The sequence below is a fragment of the Anomaloglossus baeobatrachus genome, chromosome 4 (genome assembly GCF_048569485.1).
Source record: "Anomaloglossus baeobatrachus isolate aAnoBae1 chromosome 4, aAnoBae1.hap1, whole genome shotgun sequence".
In the NCBI taxonomy this organism is placed as follows: Eukaryota; Metazoa; Chordata; class Amphibia; order Anura; family Aromobatidae; genus Anomaloglossus; species Anomaloglossus baeobatrachus.
The window spans coordinates 477,640,149-477,663,537 of NC_134356.1; the positions used below are offsets into that span (position 1 = coordinate 477,640,149).

Genomic DNA, 23,389 nt, shown 5'->3' on the forward strand with positions numbered 1-23,389 from the left:
TAATGGTCGTAACTTATCCAATCCGCTAGTCAGAAACCTGGGAGGAGGAGGGGCCAGTCAAGGCAGTTGACAGTAAACAGACATCTTGTCAGTCGGAAGACGGTCAGTCAGAGCTCAGAAGTCAACGTTCAGACAGAGTGTGTGAAGTGACTTGTTGGGCAAAAGGAGTATGGTCACCAGGTAGAGTATGGTGTGAGTACTCACGAGACCAGGCACTGGTGGGGTGCAGAGCCCTGGTTCAGGAAGACTCTTCAATCTGATCTGAAAAATCTGCCTGGTGAGGGAATCATCAAGGTTCCTCACCAACGTTAGCGTCCGGGGCACAGCAGCAAAGAGGGAACCTGGGATCTGGGATAGAGGTCCGACCCAAGAGAGGTTCAAGCTGCCTGCCATACGGGCCAGGACTGTGACAACAGGCGGGACCCCAGAACGCTTCAGGCCACGGGGACCCACCAACTGTAGACGGGTGCATGGAAGTAAAGCTCAACAGGTCACCACACTGGCACTGGGATCACCTGAGGCCCAGATTGTTAGAGACCAGCACCAGCCGGGTTGCAGCTTCACAGAACCAGTGAGTAAGTTAAACTGCAGCCCCTGTGTTGTCTGAATTATTTCTGCACCTCTGCATCACAAATTTTCACCATACTACAACCACCATCATCATCCCCTGTGGCCTAGCTCTACTTACAGAGGGCCATAATATCCAAGCTGCTCAATACCACCAGTCCCAGTAGTGAGAGACTTTGCAGCGGCGGCTTTCCCCACATTGCCGCATACCGCAAGTGGCGTCACAACATTTTTTTTATTTTCCTTTTATTTTCCCCTTTCTTTTAAGAGACTCCCAGGGTCACGGACCCCCTTTCACACCCGCATTTCATTTCATGTCGTTATTGTTATTTTTATATTAATATTTTCATAATGTATGCAGCATATTACTCGATGTATTCTTGCAAAATTATTTGGTTTTCCAAATAGGCATGAGGATATCTCGGTTCCCATTGTGGTTACTATTTTTATACAAATTGTAGGAGAGGAACTATTGAGCAAATACCCTGCTGTAAGTACATAAATAGCAACTGTATATGTAAGGTACAGAAGGAGTGGCGCCCCCTTTTTTTGGCTGTGCATTTTGTCCTTCTAGCTTTCCACAGGCAGGTGTTAAAACAGTCAGGCCTAGGTCCTGCTCCTGTCTACTTTGATACCTGCTGGCACATAGCAACGTGGACTACAGACTTCGGGACCATCCTGATTGGAGTGCATCTTGTCATGCACGGTGAGATTGATTTTACGCTCTTTTGATCAAAATAGTGTCAACTAAGCACACTATTGTAATGTTCGCCGCAGGGGGTGGTGAAGCGGCGAGCTAAAGTGGACCCACTGGACCACAGGGAGACCCCGGGCCTACCCTAACATGGGGTAGAGGACCTAGACTGTGGCAGCTAACTCCCATGACAGGGGTGGACAAAGGAGCAGACAGGACAGAGTCTCAAGTGCAGATGTCAACCACCAGGGTAGCTCAAGGCAGGCAGCACAGGCAGGACAGATGGGCAGAGTCTCTAGCTCCAGTAGGGCAGAATGGACAGGCAGTCACTAGCAAGGCAGATTGCATGGCCAGGACAGACAGGCAGAGTCACTAACAAGGCAGATGGCACTGCCAGGTCGGACAGGCAGAATCTCTCACTCTAACAGGATAGGATAGACAGGTAGCAGGTACCAACAGGACTGGAACCAGGTGACAACAGCAGGACAGGCTGGGACCAGATGCAGGCAGGTATTGGACTGAAACCAGGTGCCAGTAGGTAGGACGGGCTGGGATCATGTGCAGGCACGAATAAGCAGGATGGGACGGGAGCAGGCGGGAAAGGATGGACAGGGTGGCCTGACAATTAACTGGACAGAACTCAACTGACTAAGCTTAAGGTATTGAACAGGCACCTCCCCTAGTGGGAGCATGCCTTATGTACCCAGTGCCTCTCAGCGATAGGCTGAGATGCACTTCCAAGGAGTGTCATGCTGGTCCTTTAAGAAGAGGGCAGCGGATGTTGGTGGAGGAGAAACCCATGTGGAGGAGAGGCAGGGATGCCGGGCAGCATCGAAAGAGCCAGCCGCGGCAGTGAGTGACAGCATGTCCCTGCAGGAGGAAGAGAGCAGGTATGCAGCATTACACCTATGTTTTTTACATGTACTATTAATATTTATTTATTTACTTTAAGATTTTTGCGCACTTCTTTTTATCCGAGATTTTGTCTGCTAATGGTTTCAGTGTGAATAAGCACCTACACATTGCACTTTTCAAACAGGTGTGCCACCTCATTTCTTTATTTTTTAATCATTTATTATTAGTATTAATTGTTAGGATCCGGTAACCGTGGAAGACTACAATAAACTTCCATTGGTAAAAAAAAATAAATCAAGAAAACAGTTGTAGTTGTAACCTGGGCTGACCGCAATCCCCTAACTATCAGATCACACTAGAAGTAGCCGTGGACCATTCCTAAAAACCTAGATGCCTCATCACAGCCTGAGAAACTAGCTACGCCTCACAGAAAGAAATGAGGAACTCTACCTTGCCTCAGGGCAGTCCCCAAAGGAGTAGATAGTCCTCCACATGCAAAGAGTACGGTGATGTAGGGAAACACAATACACAGATAGGAAAAATAGATTTAGCAAAGGCGAGGCCCAACTAACTTGATACAAAAAAAGAAAGGAAACCGATTGTGGTCAGTACATAATCCCTGTTGAATAATACTAAACTCTTGATAGTAAAAATGGTCAGGTACTCCTGTAAATAATAGAACAAAATACCGAAATGAACACAAAATACAGAAGAGCAAATAATCAAATTAGAAAATCCCTTTTCCTGCAGGAGAGCTCGCAAAGGGGGAACCCCCATGCTCACAACACAAGAGTAACCAAACTTCACCTGCAAGAAAACAGATACAAGGCAAAACAAGGAAAAACAACCACCCTAAAGTGTAAGCCAGGAAGCAAGAAAAAAAAACTGAGAACTTATCTGCAGAAGTCTTGCTCAGGGAAACAGGGAAGGACAAAACTCCAAGCCAGGAACAGAGACTGAGGAATATACAATTATAACCGGCACCAGCAAGGCAAAAAGTGCTCTCCTATATAGACCAGACTTGTCTGCAATAGGACTTCCCTAATTCCCAATTAACGCTGACACCTGTCTGAGTCACAGGCTCAGATTCAGCTCCACCACCATTCCTGGCCACCAGAGGGAGCTTCAAAACAGCACCCACACAGATGACATTCACAACAATTAATATTATTATTTAGGTTCATTTTTCAATCACTCCTGAAAGTAAAGTAAGTTTTGACAATGTTACACTAATGTGTAATGAAAGAGTTGCTGATTACTTAATCTGACAAAAGCTGTGAAATGCACAGCAAGATCCTACTTGGGCCTGGGTGATTTCACCTAATGTACATAGCAAATATTATACATTTATATGATTATTTTTGTATGACTATTCTAAGTAGGGAACCCGTACCATATTTATATATAGGAATTGTACAAAACTTTATTATTTTATGCGATGATAAATCTAATGTGGTATCAAAGTAGCCTTCACAGTGGAATCTCTCTTAACACCTGATTTGCCTAATGTTTTATCTGTAAATATTATGTAAAAGAGTTGCTTTCTACTAGGACAGCCTCTTATGATTCCACATTTCCCAAGGGTAAAACAAAAAAGCCTATACTTAACTCTGCTGCCGGCGCGATTCCAGCAGTGTTTGGGCTCGCATCCCCGGGGCTCATTTGGTGTTATAATAGACGTCACGTGAGCCCCAAGTCCAATCAGCGCCGGCATTTGTCTCCCCACCTTCAGACAGCAATGAGCAATGTTCACTTCCTGTTGATTGCTCCTGTGCCCGAAGGCGGGGAGACTGAAGCTGGTGCTGATTGGACATGGGGCTCACGTGACGTCACATGAGCCTTGGTAACGCAAGTCCGGACACCACTGGAACCACACCAGCCGTGGAGGTGAGTATAGGCTTTCTTATTTTACCTAGGAGAAATGTGGAATCAGAAGGGGTTGTCCTAGTAGTGGGCAACCCCTTTAAAGTGGTAGGTCTACCTTTATTTTTATAGAAAAAATACTAAACGTCTTTTTATGTATTAAAACAGTTTAAACAAAGTCATTAAAACATATATATATACTTATAAATATATTCTATCATTATTATAGTTTTTATTTTCCTAACTAGCTTCAAAGATATTAGCATACTTCATATTCTATCCAAAAAAAGGCTGTATCTATTTTTCCAGACTTTCGAGTCTTAAGGCACCTTTACACACTGCAACATCGCTAACAACATCGCTGTAACGTCACCGGTTTTGTGACGTAATAGCGACCTCCCCAGCGACATTGCAGTGTGTGAAATGCATCAGCGACCTGGCCCCCGCTGTGAGGTTGCTGATCGCTACACATCTTTCAGGACCATTTTTTGGTCCTTTGTTTCTGCTGTGCAGCATGCATCGGTGTGTTTGACAGCGTTACAACGACTTCGTTAGCGACTTCCCTTTCAAATAGCTGCTTTGACACATCCCCAATGACCAGCTAGGTCGTTCTGCAGGTCCGTATCGCTGCTGCGTCGTTGGCCAGGTATGCCTGTTTGACAGCTTACCAGCATCTCACCAGAGACTTTGTAGCGATCCCGGCGAGGTCGAGATCGCTGGTGGGATCGCTAGAAAGTCTCAGTGTGTAAAGGGGCCTTTAGGAACATGTGGAATGTGATTATGAAGTAATATTATACTTATTCCATCACTTACCTTTGAATGGCATGTCTAAACGTGTCTTGAGGAAGAGACTGTGTCCAGGCCGCATTCCTTCTCTGTTGATATTGTACCCCAAAACAATGCATCCACTTTTTGGACATTTTAGACACATCCCTTTCTCAAAACTTTTAATGTCTTTACATTCATAGCCAATGACGTGTTTATCTTTGTTTAGTATGGAGTCAATGAAAAGGTGAACGGACCTCTCATGAGAACATTTCACAGACTGTGTAAACCCTATAGGATAAAAATTAATAATAAAGAGGTGTCATTATTAAGCTAAAACACTAAACAAATGAGAGGCAAAAAACAAGAGAAAAACGGTCTTGCACCACCTAGCAATACATTTACAGATGCCGCAGAGGAGAATGTCAGCCAGAGTCCTCCAGGTGAAAACTGGCAGGGGGTGCTCGTCTTGAAATAAATAGATTATCCAATGATCAATCCAGTAGAACAGAAAGAATGGCAATGTCCACCATGTAGCCATGGACCCGTACAAGCGTATTCAAGCGCAAAATGGTCATCGTCCGTAGAGAGCCTGTACCCCGGCTCGTCTCCCGCAAGTTTTAACCTGCACACTTAGTGGAAATAAAAGACTTTTGGGCTACGTGATGGACAGTGCCGTCCTTTCTGCTCTACTGGATTGATCACTAAACAAATGAGAAACTACTATTTTCGGTGGAAAGCTTCCACATTCCAACACAAAATCTGCATATGAACAGCCAAGTAACATGTAAAATGCTGGGGTCATTTAATATGATAAAGAATCTGATATTGTTTATATGGTTTTTGTATTGGTTACTCTACCATATCAAATGTAAAAAATAGATATTAGTTAAAAAGGACCCCAAATTGTACTGCATTCCAGTTTGCAAACGTTTTCTTCATTTCAAATGGAGGTTTTACTTTGTTTTAGCAGAGTTATGACTTCTTACCAAAAATTCCCTTTTCTGCTATATGTCTGTACAAATCTCGAAAATGGCAGCCAGGTTGAATGTCTCCTCCATTGGGGTAAAAATCAAAGTGACCAACTCTTTCATTAATACCAATGCTTAATCCGAAATGTGGTTGGGTGTTTGTATGAATGGCATCAACAAAACTGGCATCATCTGAAGATAGGCGATCTATTGCTGACATTCCTTCAAATAAAGGACCAGCAGGGTCAAGACCTATGGAAAAAATATGCATGTTAGCCTTTTATTGGCAAAGCAGCTCAGTGTTCTTAACATTCTCTGTTATTCTATACGGCTGGGTTCACATGTCCAGTATTTATTTTCAGTTTTGCACCCATATCGGGAATGCAAAAACAGAAATACAGTAAAAGAATCCAGATCACTGAATCCATTCAGTGAAATTGGGACAGAAATGTCCCAAAGAATCATCAGTTTGTGGCAAATCAGTCAGCATTTATTTCTGAATGAAAATTCTTATGTGCATAAATTTTCTTTTCCAGCCCCCCCCCCAAAAAAAAGATGTTTATTGGATCTGTTATTATTTAATGGAAGTTTATGGAAAGCAGATCCATTAAGAATGCATCCGTTATGTATTCAGCTAACGGATTCTGTAATTTTTTACTGCACATGCCCAGAACCACAGTTGTAACGTTCGACATAATGAATCCGTTAGAACAGATAAAAATGGACAGCAAAAGAGAGTCTGATTTACAAATGATCTGTTTTAAAATGCTAACGAATTCTTTAAAACGTTTGTTCAGTTGCGCTGTTTTGAGAATATCTATTTTAATTAATTACTGGATTTGTTTCAACGGAAGATTACTGGACTAGTGAACAGAACCTTAGGCTGTTTGTAACTTTATTCTCTCAAAGCTTAACCTCATAAGTGTCACCACATGTAACTCAATATTCGCCCCAGCCATGCACTTATAATTGGCACATGCTTGGATAAATGCACCTGGTCATCAAGATTTCCTGATATGACTATCATCTTTAAATTCTTACATTTAAGGTAGAACCACCTGATTTCTAGACTGAAATAACTTTCTACATTTTAATTTTTTTTTTTGTTCTCTTTCTTTTTAGTTTTTTTTTTACAATAGGTCTAAAAGCAAATTTGCATGTTTAAAGGGTCTGCAATGAAGCCAGTAGAACAAAATCCCAGCTCTGGTTGACCTGTCTGCTTTCCACATAATAGTGGTCCTCTGCAGGACTCTGCAACTTTACGAAAGTGTGGAAGAAAGGTATGGCTGTCTTCTGCCTGATAAAGAATTAGAGAAGATCAGGTATCAGACCCTTATGTAGAAAGTGGTCCCCTCATGGGTTCCTCTCCAGACAATGTCTAGGGGAAGAGTGTGTGGCCCTTAGGTTCCACTCCCCCCTGAACCCCAGACTCTCCTCTCTCGGGAGCAGAGTCAATAGTCAGAGGCTCCCAATTTTCGCCTTGAGTGGCAGCCAGGGCAGAGGCTGTGAGTACAAATGGGCCCGCTTGCTTTGGCTAGGGCAGGCTGCTTGTCTCTGAACCTCATTGTGACCTTCAGGCTCAAAGGTTTAGGGAATGGTTTTGGGGACCCTTCTCCTGTTGGAGAGGGTTTCAAGTAGACCAGCATCATAATGCACGTTTTTGTGGCTCACAATTTCTGCATATTTGGATGGCGAGGAGGATCTTCGGCTTTCAAAAAGAAATCAGACCCTTACGTCCCATTTTAGAAACTAGTAGTGGCATAAAAAGCAGTAAGAGCGTATATTTAGTTTGTTTTGCTATCTTTTCTACATTTTTGGTTAAGATTGCTTTAAGATTGCATTTATCATACTGACAAGTGTCAAACTGACTTGTCCGTAAACTTAGTATATGATGCAACCATTATTACAATTAGAAATACCTTGTATGGATTGACCTGTTATTTCTATTTACTGAATTTGTAAATTAATACATAAAATAATGAACATCTGATAAGCAATTAATTCAGTACTAAAATAAGTCACTAATGTGCTAAAGGAACAGTAGCATCAAACCCCACACTAATCCTGTAATATTTAGGTGCAAATTACTAATCAGCAGTATTGTAATTCTGCATTGCTAATTGGTGAAGAGATTAGAGATTTTCTTAGATATTTTCGGAACTTTTCTTATTAATGATTGTACAGGATTAGTACTGTGAAGCTACTGCTAATCTCTCTAAATATAGCGTTAACAATATTCTAATCAGTTTCTACACTGGCTGCGAGCCTGACAGCTCTATAATATGTGTGGTAAGCAACGCATACATATGAAACGTTTTGGCAGAGTCTATGTGTAAATTGTTGCCCTTGGTTTTACCAAAGCTAAAAACATAATAATTTCAGTTCTAAGACTTGTCATGATGATGACGCACCAAGGGCCTGTGGGGTACTCGGTCCCGGGCCTTGAATCACGGGGACGTGTCATGGCTGTTCCCCGTTTCCATGACCTTGGGGGTCGCTTAAAAAAGGTGAATAAAGGAGAATAAAAATAAAAATGTTTTTCGTGACACCACTTGCGGTATGCAGCTACTTGGATAAAGCCGCCGCTGCAAAGTCTCTCTCTGCTAGGACTAGTGGTATTAAGCAGCTTGGATATTATGGCCCTTCGCAAGTAGAGCTAAGCCCCAGGAGAGAATGATGGTGGTTGTAGTATGGTGAAAGTTGGTGATGCAGATATGTAGGAAGAATTCAGACAACACACTTGTTCTTTACTCACTGGTTCTGAGTAGCTGCAACCCTGCTGGTGCTGGTCTCTACCAATGTGGGCCTCAGGTAATCCAATATTCCCTTGATTCCAGTGCTGGTGTGGTGACCTGGTGATCTTTACTTCCATGCCCCCGTCTGCAGTTGGTGGGTCCCCATGGCCTAAAACGTTCTGAGGTCCCCTCCTGGTTTCACATCCAGGCCCATATGGCAGGCAACTTGAACCTCTCTTGGGTTGGACCTCTGTCCCAGTTCCCGGGTTTCCTCTTTGCTGCTGTGTCCTGGACACTAACGTTGGTGAGGAACCCTGATGATTCCCTCATCGGACAGATTTATCAGGTGAGCTTGAAGCATCTTCCTGAACTAGGGCTCTGCACCCCGCCAGTGCTTGGTCCTGTGAGTACTCACACCGTACTATCCCTGGCGACCGTACGCCTTGAGCTTAACCAGCCACTTTTCACTTTCTGTCTGCACGTCAACTTCTGACTGACTGACTGTGTAGATGTCCTTCCCTTGTCAACTGCTCTGACTAGCCCCTCCCCCTCCCAGGTTTCTGACTAGTGGATTGGATAAGTCCCGACCAATAGGTGGCCATCCATCAGATCCGTCTCTAGCCTGTTATCCAGTCTGGGAAAAAGGGCACGGATGTGTGTGTTTGAATGGTATTTTCCGGCACTGGTCTTCCAGGAACTCCCGGTGTTAGCACTGCACCTGTTACTGGGTGTAATACCCTGTGGCACCTGACACCTCAGGAGTGCCACAATGACTTATAAGATAAGTCACAGAGTCTTCCAAAAAATAATCCAAGGTAATATTTTGCAACAGATACTATAAAGCCTTATACAGTGCCTACAAGCAGTATTCAACCCCCTGCAGATTTAGCAGGTTTGATAAGATGCAAATAAGTTAGAGCCTGCAAACTTCAAACAAGAGCAGGATTTATTAACAGATGCATAAATCTTACAAAACAACAAGTTATGTTGCTCAGTTAAATTTTAATAAATTTTCAACATAAAAGTGTGGGTCAATTATTATTCAACTCCTAGGTTTAATATTTTGTGGAATAACCCTTGTTTGCAATTACAGCTAATAATCGTCTTTTATAAGACCTGATCAGGCCGGCACAGGTCACTGGGAGTTATCTTGGCCCACTCCTCCATGCAGATCTTCTCCAAGTTATCTAGGTTCTTTGGGTGTCTCATGTGGACTTTAATCTTGAGCTCCTTCCACAAGTTTTCAATTGGGTTAAGGTCAGGAGACTGACTAGGCCACTGCAACACCTTGATTTTTTCCCTCTTGAACCAGGCCTTGGTTTTCTTGGCTGTGTGCTTTGGGTCGTTGTCTTGTTGGAAGATGAAATGACGACCCATCTTAAGATCCTTGATGGAGGAGCGGAGGTTCTTGGCCAAAATCTCCAGTTAGGACGTGCTATCCATCTTCCCATGGATGCGGATCAGATAGCCAGGCCCCTTGGCTGAGAGAGCCCCACACATGATGCTGCCACCACCATGCTTGACTGTAGGGATGGTATTCTTGGGGTCGTATGCAGTGCCATCCAGTCTCCAAACGTCACGTGTGTGGTTGGCACCAAAGATCTCGATCTTGGTCTCATCAGACCAGAGAACCTTGAACCAGTCTGTCTCAGAGTCCTCCAAGTGATCATGAGCAAACTGTAGACAAGCCTTGACATGATGCTTTGAAAGTAAAGGTACCTTACGGGCTCGTCTGGAACGGAGACCATTGCGGTGGAGTACGTTACTTATGGTATTGACTGAAACCAATGTCCCCACTGCCATGAGATCTTCCCGGAGCTCCTTCCTTGTTGTCCTTGGGTTAGCCTTGACTCTTCGGACAAGCCTGGCCTCAGCACGGGTGGAAACTTTCAAAGGCTGTCCAGGCCGTGGAAGGCTAACAGTAGTTCCATAAGCCTTCCACATGATGCTCCCAACAGTGGAGACAGGTAGGCCCAACTCATTGGAAAGGGTTTTGTACCCCTTGCCAGCCTTGTGACCCTCCACGATCTTGTCTCTGATGGCCTTGGAATGCTCCTTTGTCTTTCCCATGTTGACCAAGTATGAGTGCTGTTCACAAGTTTGGGGAGGGTCTTAATTAGTCAGAAAAGGCTGGAAAGAGAGATAATTAATCCAAACATGTGAAGCTCATTGTTCTTTCTGCCTGAAATACTTCTTAATACTTTAGGGGAACCAAACAGAATTCTGGTGGTTTGAGGGGTTGAATAATAAATGACCCTCTGAATAAACTTTTCACAATTTAAAAAAAAAAAAAAAAAAAAAAAAGAAATAACATTCTTTTTTGCTGCAGTGCATTTCACACTTCCAGGCTGATCTACAGTCCAAATGTCACAATGCCAAGTTAATTCCGAATGTGTAAACCTGCTAAATCTGCAGGGGGTTGAATACTACTTGTAGGCACTGTAAGTCATGAGGGTACTTTACACGCTGCGACATCGCTAACAATATATCGTCGGTGTCACGTGATTAGTGACGCACATCCGGCGCAGTTAGCAACATCGCAGCGTGTGACACCAAGGAGTGACGATCAACGAGTGCAAAAACGTGAAAAATCATTGCTCGTTGACACGTCACTCCTTTCCCAAATATCGTTGCTGCTGCAGGTATGATGTTGTTCGTTGTTCTTGCGGCAGCACACATTGCTGTGTGTCACACCGCAGGAACGACGAACATCTCCTTACCTGCGTCCACCGGCAATGAGGAAGGAAGAAGATGGGTGGCATGTTCCGGCCGCTCATCTCCGCCCCTCCTCTGCTATTGGACGGCTGCCGTGTGATGTCGTTGTGACGCCGCACAAATCGCCCCCTTAGAAATGAGGCGGTTCGCCGGCCAGAGTGACGTTGCTAGGCAGGTAAGTTCATGTGACGGGTGTTAGTGATGTTGTGCGCCACAGGCAGCGATTTTCCCGTGACGCACAACTGACGGGGGTGGGTATGCTCGCTAGCGATATCGGTACCGATATCGCAGCGTGTAAAGTACCCTATACTCTTATATGTAAAACTTAATAAAAGCATCTGACCCTCTGATTGTGAGATTCCAGAGGAAATTAATTAAAGGATCCTCCTCTGAAAGTAAATTATTATCTTTTTCACTCCTGGAACCTGCACTGATTGGCAGATCAGGTAACCTTTATTCCAGTTAGAATGGAGCGTCAGATGCGCATACACACTCGCCCCACCATTCATTCCAAATGGGACTGCCAAGCGCGGCACTTAGCTTTTCTGGCACCCCTTAGAGCAGAGGTCTCAAACACGCGGCCCGTGGGCCACATGCGGCCCCTCAGGCTGCTTCGTGCGGCCCCCAGGCCCGTGCCCCTGTTCACTATCGTGGCTGGTGCAGGGGCCGCAGCCACTGTCTGCGCTTTATGTCAGATGACTATTTTGCCGGCGCTGCCCTCAGAGTCCATAACATAAAGCGCTGACAGGGACCGCTGCCTCTGCACCGGCCGCGATAGTCACCGGGGGCACGGGCCTGCACACAGCAAGAAGCAGAGATGAGGCAGACGAGGGAACGCGGGACAGGTGAGAAAAATAGTGTGGTTTTTTTTGTGTGTGTATGTGAAGAACGGCACATTAACCCCTTAGCGACCTATGACGTACTGGGTACATCATGTCTCCCTGGTACTTAAGCACCCATGACGTACCCAGTACGTCATGGCGAAATCGCAGCCCCGAAGCCCCGGTGGCTGCGATCGCTTTGCAAGTACCTTAGATTCGGGGAGGAGGGGACCTCTGCCTGACCTCAGGAGGGGTGGTGTCTCCTCCCCGGACCTACGGAGGCTGTGATTGGCTGACGAATGCCGCTCAGCCAATCACAGCCACTGTAATATTTCAGCCATTGAAAATGGCTGAAACATTGAAATCCAGCCATGATCAGTGCAGCTGTAGCACTGATCATTGGCTGGAGCTGGGTGATCGCTGTTTCACCCGCCCCCAGCTCTGATTGGAGAGACCGGCCTTGTGACCGATCTCTCCAATCACTATGGATCTGGGGCCGGAGACTACTCCCCTCAGCTTCACTCCGGCGTCTGTGGAAGCTGAGGACTGGAGAGCGATCGGTAAGTTATAGCCACTGCCTCCCCTTGACCCATTACTACAGAATGGGGACATTACTAAAGGATGGGGACATTACAAGGTGGGCACATTACTATAGGATGATTACAAGGATGGGCACAATTCTATTGGGTGGGGACATTACTATAGAATGGGGACAGTACTACAGGTTAGGGACATTACTACACGGGGGACAAGGATGGGAAACATTACTATAAGATAGGATAAGGCTTGGGACATTACTGTAGGATGGGCACATTACAAAAGGATGGGGACAAGGCTGGTGACATTACTATAGGATGGGGATATTACTATAGGATGGGGACATTGCTATAGGATGGGGACAAGGTTGGCACATTACTATAGGATGGGGACACTACTATAGGATAGGGCCATTACAATAGGATGGGGATAAGGTTGGCACATTACTATAGGATGGGGACATTACTGTAGGATGGGCACATTACTATAGGATGGGGACAAGGCTGGTGACATTACTATAGGATGGGTACATTACTATATGATGAGGACATTGCTACAGGATGGGGACAAGAAAAAACAAAAAAGCTAGCACTAAATGTGCACTACAGCACTAAAATTTCCAACTGTACTTATTATAAATTTGAAATTTTTGGCAAAAAATTGCAATTTTGTGAGCCACCCCGCCACTCCACGGCAAATCTCATTTGGGGCAGTCCTAACACTAAAATATTTTTATAAAATGTGCCAAACGGCCTCACATATGAAATAGTAGAACTGCTCTTAGCAGCACTCACCTGGTCTATTTCAGTCCCGTACCCATTACTGAATCATGGCTGTGGGCGGGACAGGTCCAAGCAAATGCTGCATGAAGTAAATAGCCTGTGGACAGGGCCTGATGATTGAATGTGAACAGTCACCAATCGCCAAAATCTAGACAGGTGGAATACATCCCAAATTGGGGTGCATAGCAAGGTGGGGGTCAGCCACCGACCAATTCAATGAAGAAAAAACAAAAAAGCTAGTACTAAATGTGCACTACAGCACTAAAAATTCCAACTGTACTTATTATAAATTTGAGATTTTTGGCAAAAAATTGATGCGGACAAGGCTGGTGACATTACTATGGGATGGGGACATTACTATAGGATGGGGACATTGCTATAGGATGGGGACATTGCTATAGGATGGGGACATTGCTATAGGATGGGGATAAGGTTGGCACATTACTATAGGATGGGGACATTACTGTAGGATGGGCACATTACTATAGGATGGGGACAAGGCTGGTGACATTACTATAGGATGGGGACATTACTATAGGATGGGGACATTGCTATAGGATGGGGACAAGGTTGGCACATTACTATAGGATGGGGACATTACTATAGGATAGAGCCATTACAATAGGATGGGGATAAGGTTGGCACATTACTATAGGATGCGGACATTACTGTAGGATGGGCACATTACTATAGGATGGGGACAAGGCTGGTGACATTACTATAGGATGGGTACATTACTATATGATGAGGACATTGCTACAGGATGGTGACAAGGTTGGCACATTACTATAGGATGAGGATATTACTATAGTATGGGGACATTACTATAGGATGGGGACATTGCTATAGGATGGGGACATTACTATAGGATGGGGCCATTACAATAGGATGGGGACAAGATTGGCACATTACTATAGGATGGGGCCATTACAACAGGATGGGGACAAGGTTGGAACATTATTATAGGATGGGAACATTACTATAGAATGGGCACATTTCTATAGGATGGGGCCATTACAATAGGATGGGGACAAGGTTGGCATATTACTATAGGATGGGGACATTACTATAGGATGGGGACAAGGTTGGCACATTACTATAGGATGGGGCCATTACAACAGGATGGGGACAAGGTTGGAACATTATTATAGGATGGGAACATTACTATAGAATGGGCACATTTCTATAGGATGGGGCCATTACAATAGGATGGGGACAAGGTTGGCATATTACTATAGGATGGGGACATTACTATAGGATGGGGACAAGGTTGGCACATTACTATAGGATGGGGACATTACTATAGGATGGGGACATTACTATAGGATGGGGACAAGGTTGGCACATTACTATAGGATGGGGACATTACTATAGGATGGGGACAAGGTTGGCACATTACTATAGGGTGTGGACATTACTATAGGATGGGGCCATTACAATAGGATGGGGACAAGGTTGGCACATTACTATAGGATGGGGACATTACTATTGGATGGGGACATTACTATAGGATGGGGACAAGGTTGGCACATTACTATAGGATGGGGCCATTACAATACGATGGGGACAAGGTTGGCACATTACTATAGGATGGGGACATTACTGTAGGATGGGCACATTGCTACAGAATGGGACAACTATATGATGAGGACAATACCACAGGATAGGGAAATTGCTACAAGGGGAAAATTGCTACAAGGGCCATTACAATGGGATGGGGATAAGGTTGGCACATTACTATAGGATGCGGACATTGCTGTAGGATGGGCACATTACTATAGGATGGGGACAAGGCTGGTGACATTACTATAGGATGGGTACATTACTATATGATGAGGACATTGCTACAGGATGGTGACAAGGTTGGCACATTACTATAGGATGAGGATATTACTATAGTATGGGGACATTACTATAGGATGGGGACATTGCTATAGGATGGGGACATTACTATAGGATGGGGCCATTACAATAGGATGGGGACAAGGTTGGCACATTACTATAGGATGGGGCCATTACAACAGGATGGGGACAAGGTTGGAACATTATTATAGGATGGGAACATTACTATAGAATGGGCACATTTCTATAGGATGGGGCCATTACAATAGGATGGGGACAAGGTTGGCATATTACTATAGGATGGGGACATTACTATAGGATGGGGACATTACTATAGGATGGGGACAAGGTTGGCACATTACTATAGGATGGGGACATTACTATAGGATGGGGACATTACTATAGGATGGGGATAAGGTTGGCACATTACTATAGGATGGGGACATTACTATAGGATGGGGACAAGGTTGGCACATTACTATAGGATGTGGACATTACTATAGGATGGGGCCATTACAATAGGATGGGGACAAGGTTGGCACATTACTATAGGATGGGGACATTACTATTGGATGGGGACATTACTATAGGATGGGGACAAGGTTGGCACATTACTATAGGATGGGGACATTACTATAGGATGGGGCCATTACAATACGATGGGGACAAGGTTGGCACATTACTATAGGATGGGGACATTACTGTAGGATGGGCACATTGCTACAGAATGGGACAACTATATGATGAGGACAATACCACAGGATAGGGAAATTGCTACAAGGGGAAAAAGGATGGGAAAATATTACTATAAGATGGGGCCATTACAATAGGATGGGGACAAGGATGGACACATTACTACAGGAGGGGCACATTACTATAGGTTGGGGACAAGAATGAGACACATTACTACAGGATGAGCATATTACGATAAGATGGGGACAAGGATGAGACACAGTACTACAAGATGGGGACAAGGATGAGACACATTACTACAAGATCGGGACAAAGGATGGGAAATACTACTATAGGAGGGGGACAAGGATGAGAGACATTACTACAAGATGGGGACAAGGATGGAAAACATTACTATAGGATGGGGACAAGGATCAGTACATTACTGTATAATCGGGACTAGGATGTGCACATTACTGTAGGATGGGGACTAGGATGGGGCACAACACTACAAGGTGACAAGGATGGGCACATTACAACAAGATGGGGAACATTACTAAAAGATGTTGACCAAAATTTCTATATAGTGGTAATTGTAACACTATTAGTTACAAGAAAGGGATAAAATGTAAAAAAAACCCCCAAAAAACTCAAAATAAGGCATGACATTTTTTTTTACCATCAAAATTATTTTTTTTATATTTAAACAAAGAATATGCACATTTGTTATAATAAACAAGTGAAAAATGTTCAAAATCAGTGATCCAAAGATGTGTAAAAAAAAAAAAATATGTACAGTGCCTACAAGTAGTCTTCAACCCCCTGCATATTTAGCAGGTTTGATAAGATGCAAATAAGTTAGAGCCTGCAAACTTCAAACAAGAGCAGGATTTATTAACAGATGCATAAATCTTACAAACCAACAAGTTATGTTGCTCAGTTAAATTTTAATAAATTTTCAACATAAAAGTGTGGGTCAATTATTATTCAATCCCTAGGTTTAATATTTTGTGGAATAACGCTTGTTTGCAATTACAGCTAATAATCGTCTTTTATAAGACCTGATCAGGCCGGCACAGTGCTCTGGAGTTATCTTGGCCCACTCCTCCATGCAGATCTTCTCCAAGTTATCTAGGTTCTTTGGGTGTCTCATGTGGACTTTAATCTTGAGTTCCTTCCACAAGTTTTCAATTGGGTTAAGGTCAGGAGACTGACTAGGCCACTGCAACACCTTGATTTTTTCCCTCTTGAACCAGGCCTTGGTTTTCTTGGCTGTGTGCTTTGGGTCGTTGTCTTGTTGGAAGATGAAATGACGACCCATCTTAAGATCCTTGATGGAGGAGCGGAGGTTCTTGGCCAAAATCTCCAGGTAGGACGTGCTATCCATCTTCCCATGGATGCGGATCAGATAGCCAGGCCCCTTGGCTGAGAGAGCCCCACACATGATGCTGCCACCACCATGCTTGACTGTAGGGATGGTATTCTTGGGGTCGTATGCAGTGCCATCCAGTCTCCAAACGTCACGTGTGTGGTTGGCACCAAAGATCTCGATCTTGGTCTCATCAGACCAGAGAACCTTGAACCAGTCTGTCTCAGAGTCCTCCAAGTGATCATGAGCAAACTGTAGACAAGCCTTGACATGATGCTTTGAAAGTAAAGGTACCTTACGGGCTCGTCTGGAACGGAGACCATTGCGGTGGAGTACGTTACTTATGGTATTGACTGAAACCAATGTCCCCACTGCCATGAGATCTTCCCAGAGCTCCTTCCTTGTTGTCCTTGGGTTAGCCTTGACTCTTCGGACAAGCCTGGCCTCAGCACGGGTGGAAACTTTCAAAGGCTGTCCAGGCCGTGGAAGGCTAACAGTAGTTCCATAAGCCTTCCACTTCCGGATGATGCTCCCAACAGTGGAGACAGGTAGGCCCAACTCATTGGAAAGGGTTTTGTACCCCTTGCCAGCCTTGTGACCCTCCACGATCTTGTCTCTGATGGCCTTGGAATGCTCCTTTGTCTTTCCCATGTTGACCAAGTATGAGTGCTGTTCACAAGTTTGGGGAGGGTCTTAATTAGTCAGAAAAGGCTGGAAAAAGAGATATCGTATTTTTCGCTTTATAAGACACACTTTTCCTCCCAAAAATTTGGGAGGAAAATGGGGGGTGCGTCTTATATAGCGGTACCTGGGGGGGGTTCCTGTCTGAGGCGATCGGGCGGCCGGGTGCCTGTGGCTGCATGCAAGCGGCCGGGTACCTGTGCTTGCGTGCGGTGGCAGCCGGGTACCTGTGGCTGTGTGCGGGCAGCAGCCGGGTGCTGTGTGGGGTCGGCAGCCGGGTACCTGTGCTTGTGTGCAGTGGCAGCCAGGTACCCATGGCTGTGTGCGGGTGGCAGCCGGGTGCTGTGTGCGGGCGGCAGCCGGCTGCTGCCCTCACACAGGCACCCGGCTGCTGCCCTCACACAGGCACCCAGGTGCCGCCCGCACACAGCACCTGGCTGCCGCCCGCACACAGCCACGGGTACCCGGCTGACACCGCACGCAAGCACAGGTACCCGGCAGCTTGCACGCAGGGTGGGCGGGCAGCCTGCTTGCTGCCACTCTGTGAGTGCGGGGCGGGCGGCTGTGCAGCAAGTTACCAGTTGTCCGCGGTCCCACTTTCAAATGATGGCGCCAGTGGAGCTCTTGGATGAGAGCTCCATCTTCGCACGTGCTGCTCCGGGAGTCAGCGCATGCGCAGATGGAGCCCTTGGATGAGAGCTCCATCTGCGCATGCGTCGCTCCGGGCGCCATTACTTGAAACGGGACCGCGGACACACTGGGAAAACACCGCATCCGTCTGCTCCACCACTGAGCAGTCGCCGCCACTGCCACCACTGAGCAGTCCCCGCCGCTGCCACCACTGAGCAGTCGCCGCCGCTGCCACCACTGAACCGGGACCACGGACACTCACTGCACCGGCCTGCTGCACGGCTCACCCGCCACCGCTGCTGCCGCCACCACGGACCCCACGGCTCCTGCCACCACGGACGCCACCGCGCCTGTGACCCCGCTTCACCACCACTGCTGCCCTCCTCCGGTAAGAGAACACCGGAGTATAAGACGGACCCCATTTTTCTTTTTTTTTACCTTTTTTATGTTTAAATTTGGGGTGCATCTTATAATCCGGTGCGTCTTAAAAAGCGAAAAATACGGTAATTAATCCAAACATGTGAAACTCATTGTTCTTTGTGCCTGAAATACTTCTTAATACTTTAGGGGAACCAAACAGAGTTCTTGTGGTTTGAGGGGTTGAATAATAAATGACCCTGTGAATAAACTTTTCACAATTTAAAAAAAAAATAAATAACATTCTTTTTTGCTGCAGTGCATTTCACACTTCCAGGCTGATCTACAGTCCAAATGTCACAATGCCAAGTTAATTCCGAATGTGTAAACCTGCTAAATCTGCAGGGAGTTGAATACTACTTGTAGGCACTATATATATATATATATATATATATATATATATATATATATATATATAGTAAATAACGGCATAAACATCAGCATATTTCTAAAATATATCTATGTATGTATAAATATACCACATATATGCACAAGAGGACTACAATACATGAACCAAATCGCTAAAGGTAAACATATCAAACAAGGAAGGAAAAGGCGATCAATTGGTTCAAAAATATTTTATTAATTATTGCAAAGAGGTAGAAGGGTAGAGGCAAAAAAACGGATTACATCACCACAGTCGTAAGGTAAAGATATGTATATATGTTTTTAAATGTACAGACAGTGGCTGGCAAAACAGTGCATTATAGATAAAGAAAATACACCCGTATTACTGTATCGGACATCCGAAAAAATATACGCATATATAAATACATCTACATGTGCACAAATGCTGATATCTCAGTGACACATACGGTTAACACCACAGACACATTCATATCATAAATGGTCCATTACCTAATAGGCAAATGGACCAAACATGAAAAATATTATCATATGTGCCTATGTTTTTTAATACAGATCGGCATAAATACGCCTATACCATAGATTATCCACTGTTTTATGGGCAGAGGAATATATGTGGGTGATGACTCACTTTTGGTATCGTGTGATGTGGAGTCCCTATATACCAGCATCCGACATGCTGATGGAATCGAGGCAGTGAAATTTTACTTGAGTATGAGTAGTTTGTCATCTAAATTCATTGATTTGGTGTTGCGACTGTTGGAGTTCTCCCTTACACACAATTTTTTTGTTTTCAAGGGGTCCTTCTACCTCCAGCTCCAGGGTACAGCGATGGGCGCTTCTTTTGCGCCAGCGTACGCAAATTTGTTCCTGGGGCTGTGGGAGAGGGACCTCCCCATGTCTGATTTGGAGTCGTCGATGGGCCGAGTCCTTTTATGGACTCGGTACATCGATGACATTTTCCTCATCTGGCAGGGGACCGTTGATTTTCTTTTAATGTTTATTAGGGATTTGAACTCCAACACTCGCAACATCCATCTTACCCATCAAACCAATTGAACCAATTGATCGCCTTTTCCTTCCTTGTTTGAGAGATATATATATATATATATATATGGTACCAATAAAAATGTCACTTTGTTCTGCAAAGAATGCGTCCCCCCAAATTATTTTTTTTCCCTCTGTTTGGCCCATACACCCAGCCGAGTTTGAGACCCCTGCCTTAGAGAATGAATGGCGTTGCTGGTCAATTTTATAACTGGGATAACAATTCTCCAGTTTGCCAATTGGTGAGGGTCGCAGCAGTTGGATGCCTACTGATCAGAATTTTATACTATCCTGAAAATAGGTGATAACTTGTTTTCACTGAATGACCACTTTAAGATCTTTCACTACATTTTTAATGTTGAACTGAACACACAATATAATAATAGTGGTCGCACCATAGAATAAAACATTCTTGTTGTTTTAATTTCACATTTCCATTACAGCGATATTTGCAATCAAAAGATCGACACCTAATGAGTCTGTCTACTGTAATATATATGTGTATTTTATATGTAACCCTTCTCATGTATAGTACCATGGAATCAATGGTGCTCTATAAATAATAATAACGTTTCTTAAGTCCATGTGGGTGTTATCAGAAAGCAACTCATGGTGCAAGAAGACTACAGCCCCCAGAGAAAACACCCACTTGGACTTAGCTAAATTTAAGTTATTAATTGTCAAAAACTTTGATTACTAGTGTAGCACCCCTGCGATACCAGGTAACACAAATCTAACCCGTGGAAACCCAAACCCCGGAATATCTGTGCCGGCCAGTACATCAGCACCCTCAGGCCACATACACAACCCCAACACTAGACTGGGAGACTGCCTAGCAACAAGTAAAAGGGAAGGGCCTGATTGGAAAGTAGCCACCCAATCTGAAGGGGGAGGGGCCAGTGGTCAGTTGGGAAGTTGGTGGGAGGAAGTGAAGGAGACTGAAGTGAGTTCAGTTCAGGAGAGAAGGGAAGTGAAATCAAGGAGTGTGAAGGAAGCAGTAGAGGAGTTGTGAGGAGAAAAGAGCGAAAAGTACAGAAAAGACCTGAAGCAACACCGCAAGTAGTGTAGTCGAGAACTCTTTTATTTTTATTTTTCCCCATTTACTTTTATTTTTTACCCCTTTTTCTGAGGGACGGCACCCCAAGGGCTACACCACTGGGCCGCGACCACGACTGTTCCCCAATGCACACCGCACGCCCGAGATCGAGTACCCCACAACCCCTGGGGCGTCACACTAGTATCTCTGCAACAGAGAGATGAAAAAAAAAAGTTTTATTCAGCTCTACACCCATTACTATAATTTATTTCCACCTTGACATGAAAAATTTGATGAATGCTCCTCTTCTGACAAAAATCACCAGTTTTATACAACTCATAGATACACAAAGTTTTTCTCACTTTTGGAATTTATAAGCTGGCTTCTTGTTTAAAAAATAAAAATTGAGTGAGGAATAGCAGGGGAGGTGTGGCCAATCACAGCCTGCCAGATTCACAATCATTTTCACCAGAAAGTGGCATGGAGTACAGCAGAAATTTACATCATCTCTGATTCTGGTGCACAGATGTACAGACGACCTAAAGATATTCCAGATTCATTAAAGAGGTTGTCTACTACTTTAATATTGATGGTCTAATCCACTGCTGGACACAAACAGTAAAAGGGCCCCTGTACAAGAACTATATATGGGCCCTTTGCAGCAAAAGAGAGCATTCAAATGCACAATTCCACCTCTTTGGAGGTAGAAGTGGTCTCATAACCTCTTGGGCCTGTGCGTTTGCACGGGTTGCACCAATCATCTGTCTTCCCTTGTCTATTCTTAGAATAGGTCATCAATGTCTGATCGGCTGGGGTCCAACAGCCAGCACACCTGCCAGTGGCGATAGCAGGAGTCCGGAAATGCTCAGTTTTGGAGCTGCCCCATCTTCTGATAGCACCCGTGTCTGGGTACTGCACATCCGCCTCCCATTCAAATCAATAGGAGGAGGATGTGTAACACCAGGCCATAGGCACTATCATAAGACGGAGCAGCTCCAGAAATGACCATTCCTTTCACCTGCTGCCACCGGCATGAAGAATAGCTGATTGTTGGAGGTGCTGGGTGTTGGACCCTGGCCAATTAGACACATGTCTTGGTTTATGGAAGACTATGTTGTCAGTACATACTATCTATAGGGAACTATGTGGAGCTCATACTGTATATAGAGAGGCTATGTGGGGGTTCATACTGTATAGAGGGGCTGTGTGGGGGCTCTTACCGTAAATAATGAGGCTATGTGGGGGCTCATGGTGTGCACAGGGAGTCTGTGGGAGGGATGATCGTGTGTATATAGGGGGCTATGTGGAGGTTTATCCTGTATATAAGGAGGCTATTTATGGGCTCATACTGTATATAGTGGGGATATATGAGGGGCTCATACTGTTTATATGAGGGTATGTGTGGGCTCATACTTTACATTGGGGGCTATGTGATGGCTAATACTTTAGGGGACTACACTTGTATTGATCTAACTGCATCCACTAGTTGGGTTTTGGTCGGGAGAATGCATATCACATACTTGGCCGCCATTCCCGGCCCTGACACCAACGAATCGTCGCAGCGCATAGTACGTACCCTGGGAGGAGTCACAAGTCTACAGTCACATAGAGTAGCTGTAAACTTATAATTTTAATCATTTTAGACCCTACAACCTCTTTAACATTATTACAGGGTAGGGGACATTATTAAAAACGGGTCACAGGATGAATGACATACATCATTATTAGTTTATAGTGACCTTTGGGGGCCATAGTGTAATTACTATAGGGGCCAATTAGGAGACATTATCACTGCTCTACTATATTTCAGGAATGGGTCATATTGGCTTATGTTTTCTTATGTGAGAGAATCGGATGCTATATGCCAATGATACTTGGATCAAACTCTGCAGAGAGTGTTAGCCGAATGTCATTCTACTGTGCTCCTCGTGAGAATCGGAGCACAGGTGCAGAGAAGGTCAAGAGCTTAATTTTTCCATCTTCTTCCTTGTCTGTCTCGGTGTATATTGGACTGCACTCGGATG

At 44.7% G+C, this 23,389-nt stretch overlaps 1 protein-coding gene across 1 annotated transcript in view; it reads right to left on the reverse strand.

Annotated features, from left to right (window-relative positions):
• Positions 1–23,389, reverse strand: part of LIPC (lipase C, hepatic type) — a 324,937-nt gene that overhangs the window by 47,462 nt on the left and 254,086 nt on the right. The window contains exons 6-7 of the mRNA XM_075342733.1: positions 5,734–5,967; positions 4,793–5,035 (exon numbers count right to left, since the gene is read on the reverse strand). Of these exons, the coding sequence (XP_075198848.1) occupies positions 4,793–5,035; positions 5,734–5,967 (477 nt within the window). The remainder of the gene's footprint in view (positions 1–4,792; positions 5,036–5,733; positions 5,968–23,389) is intronic.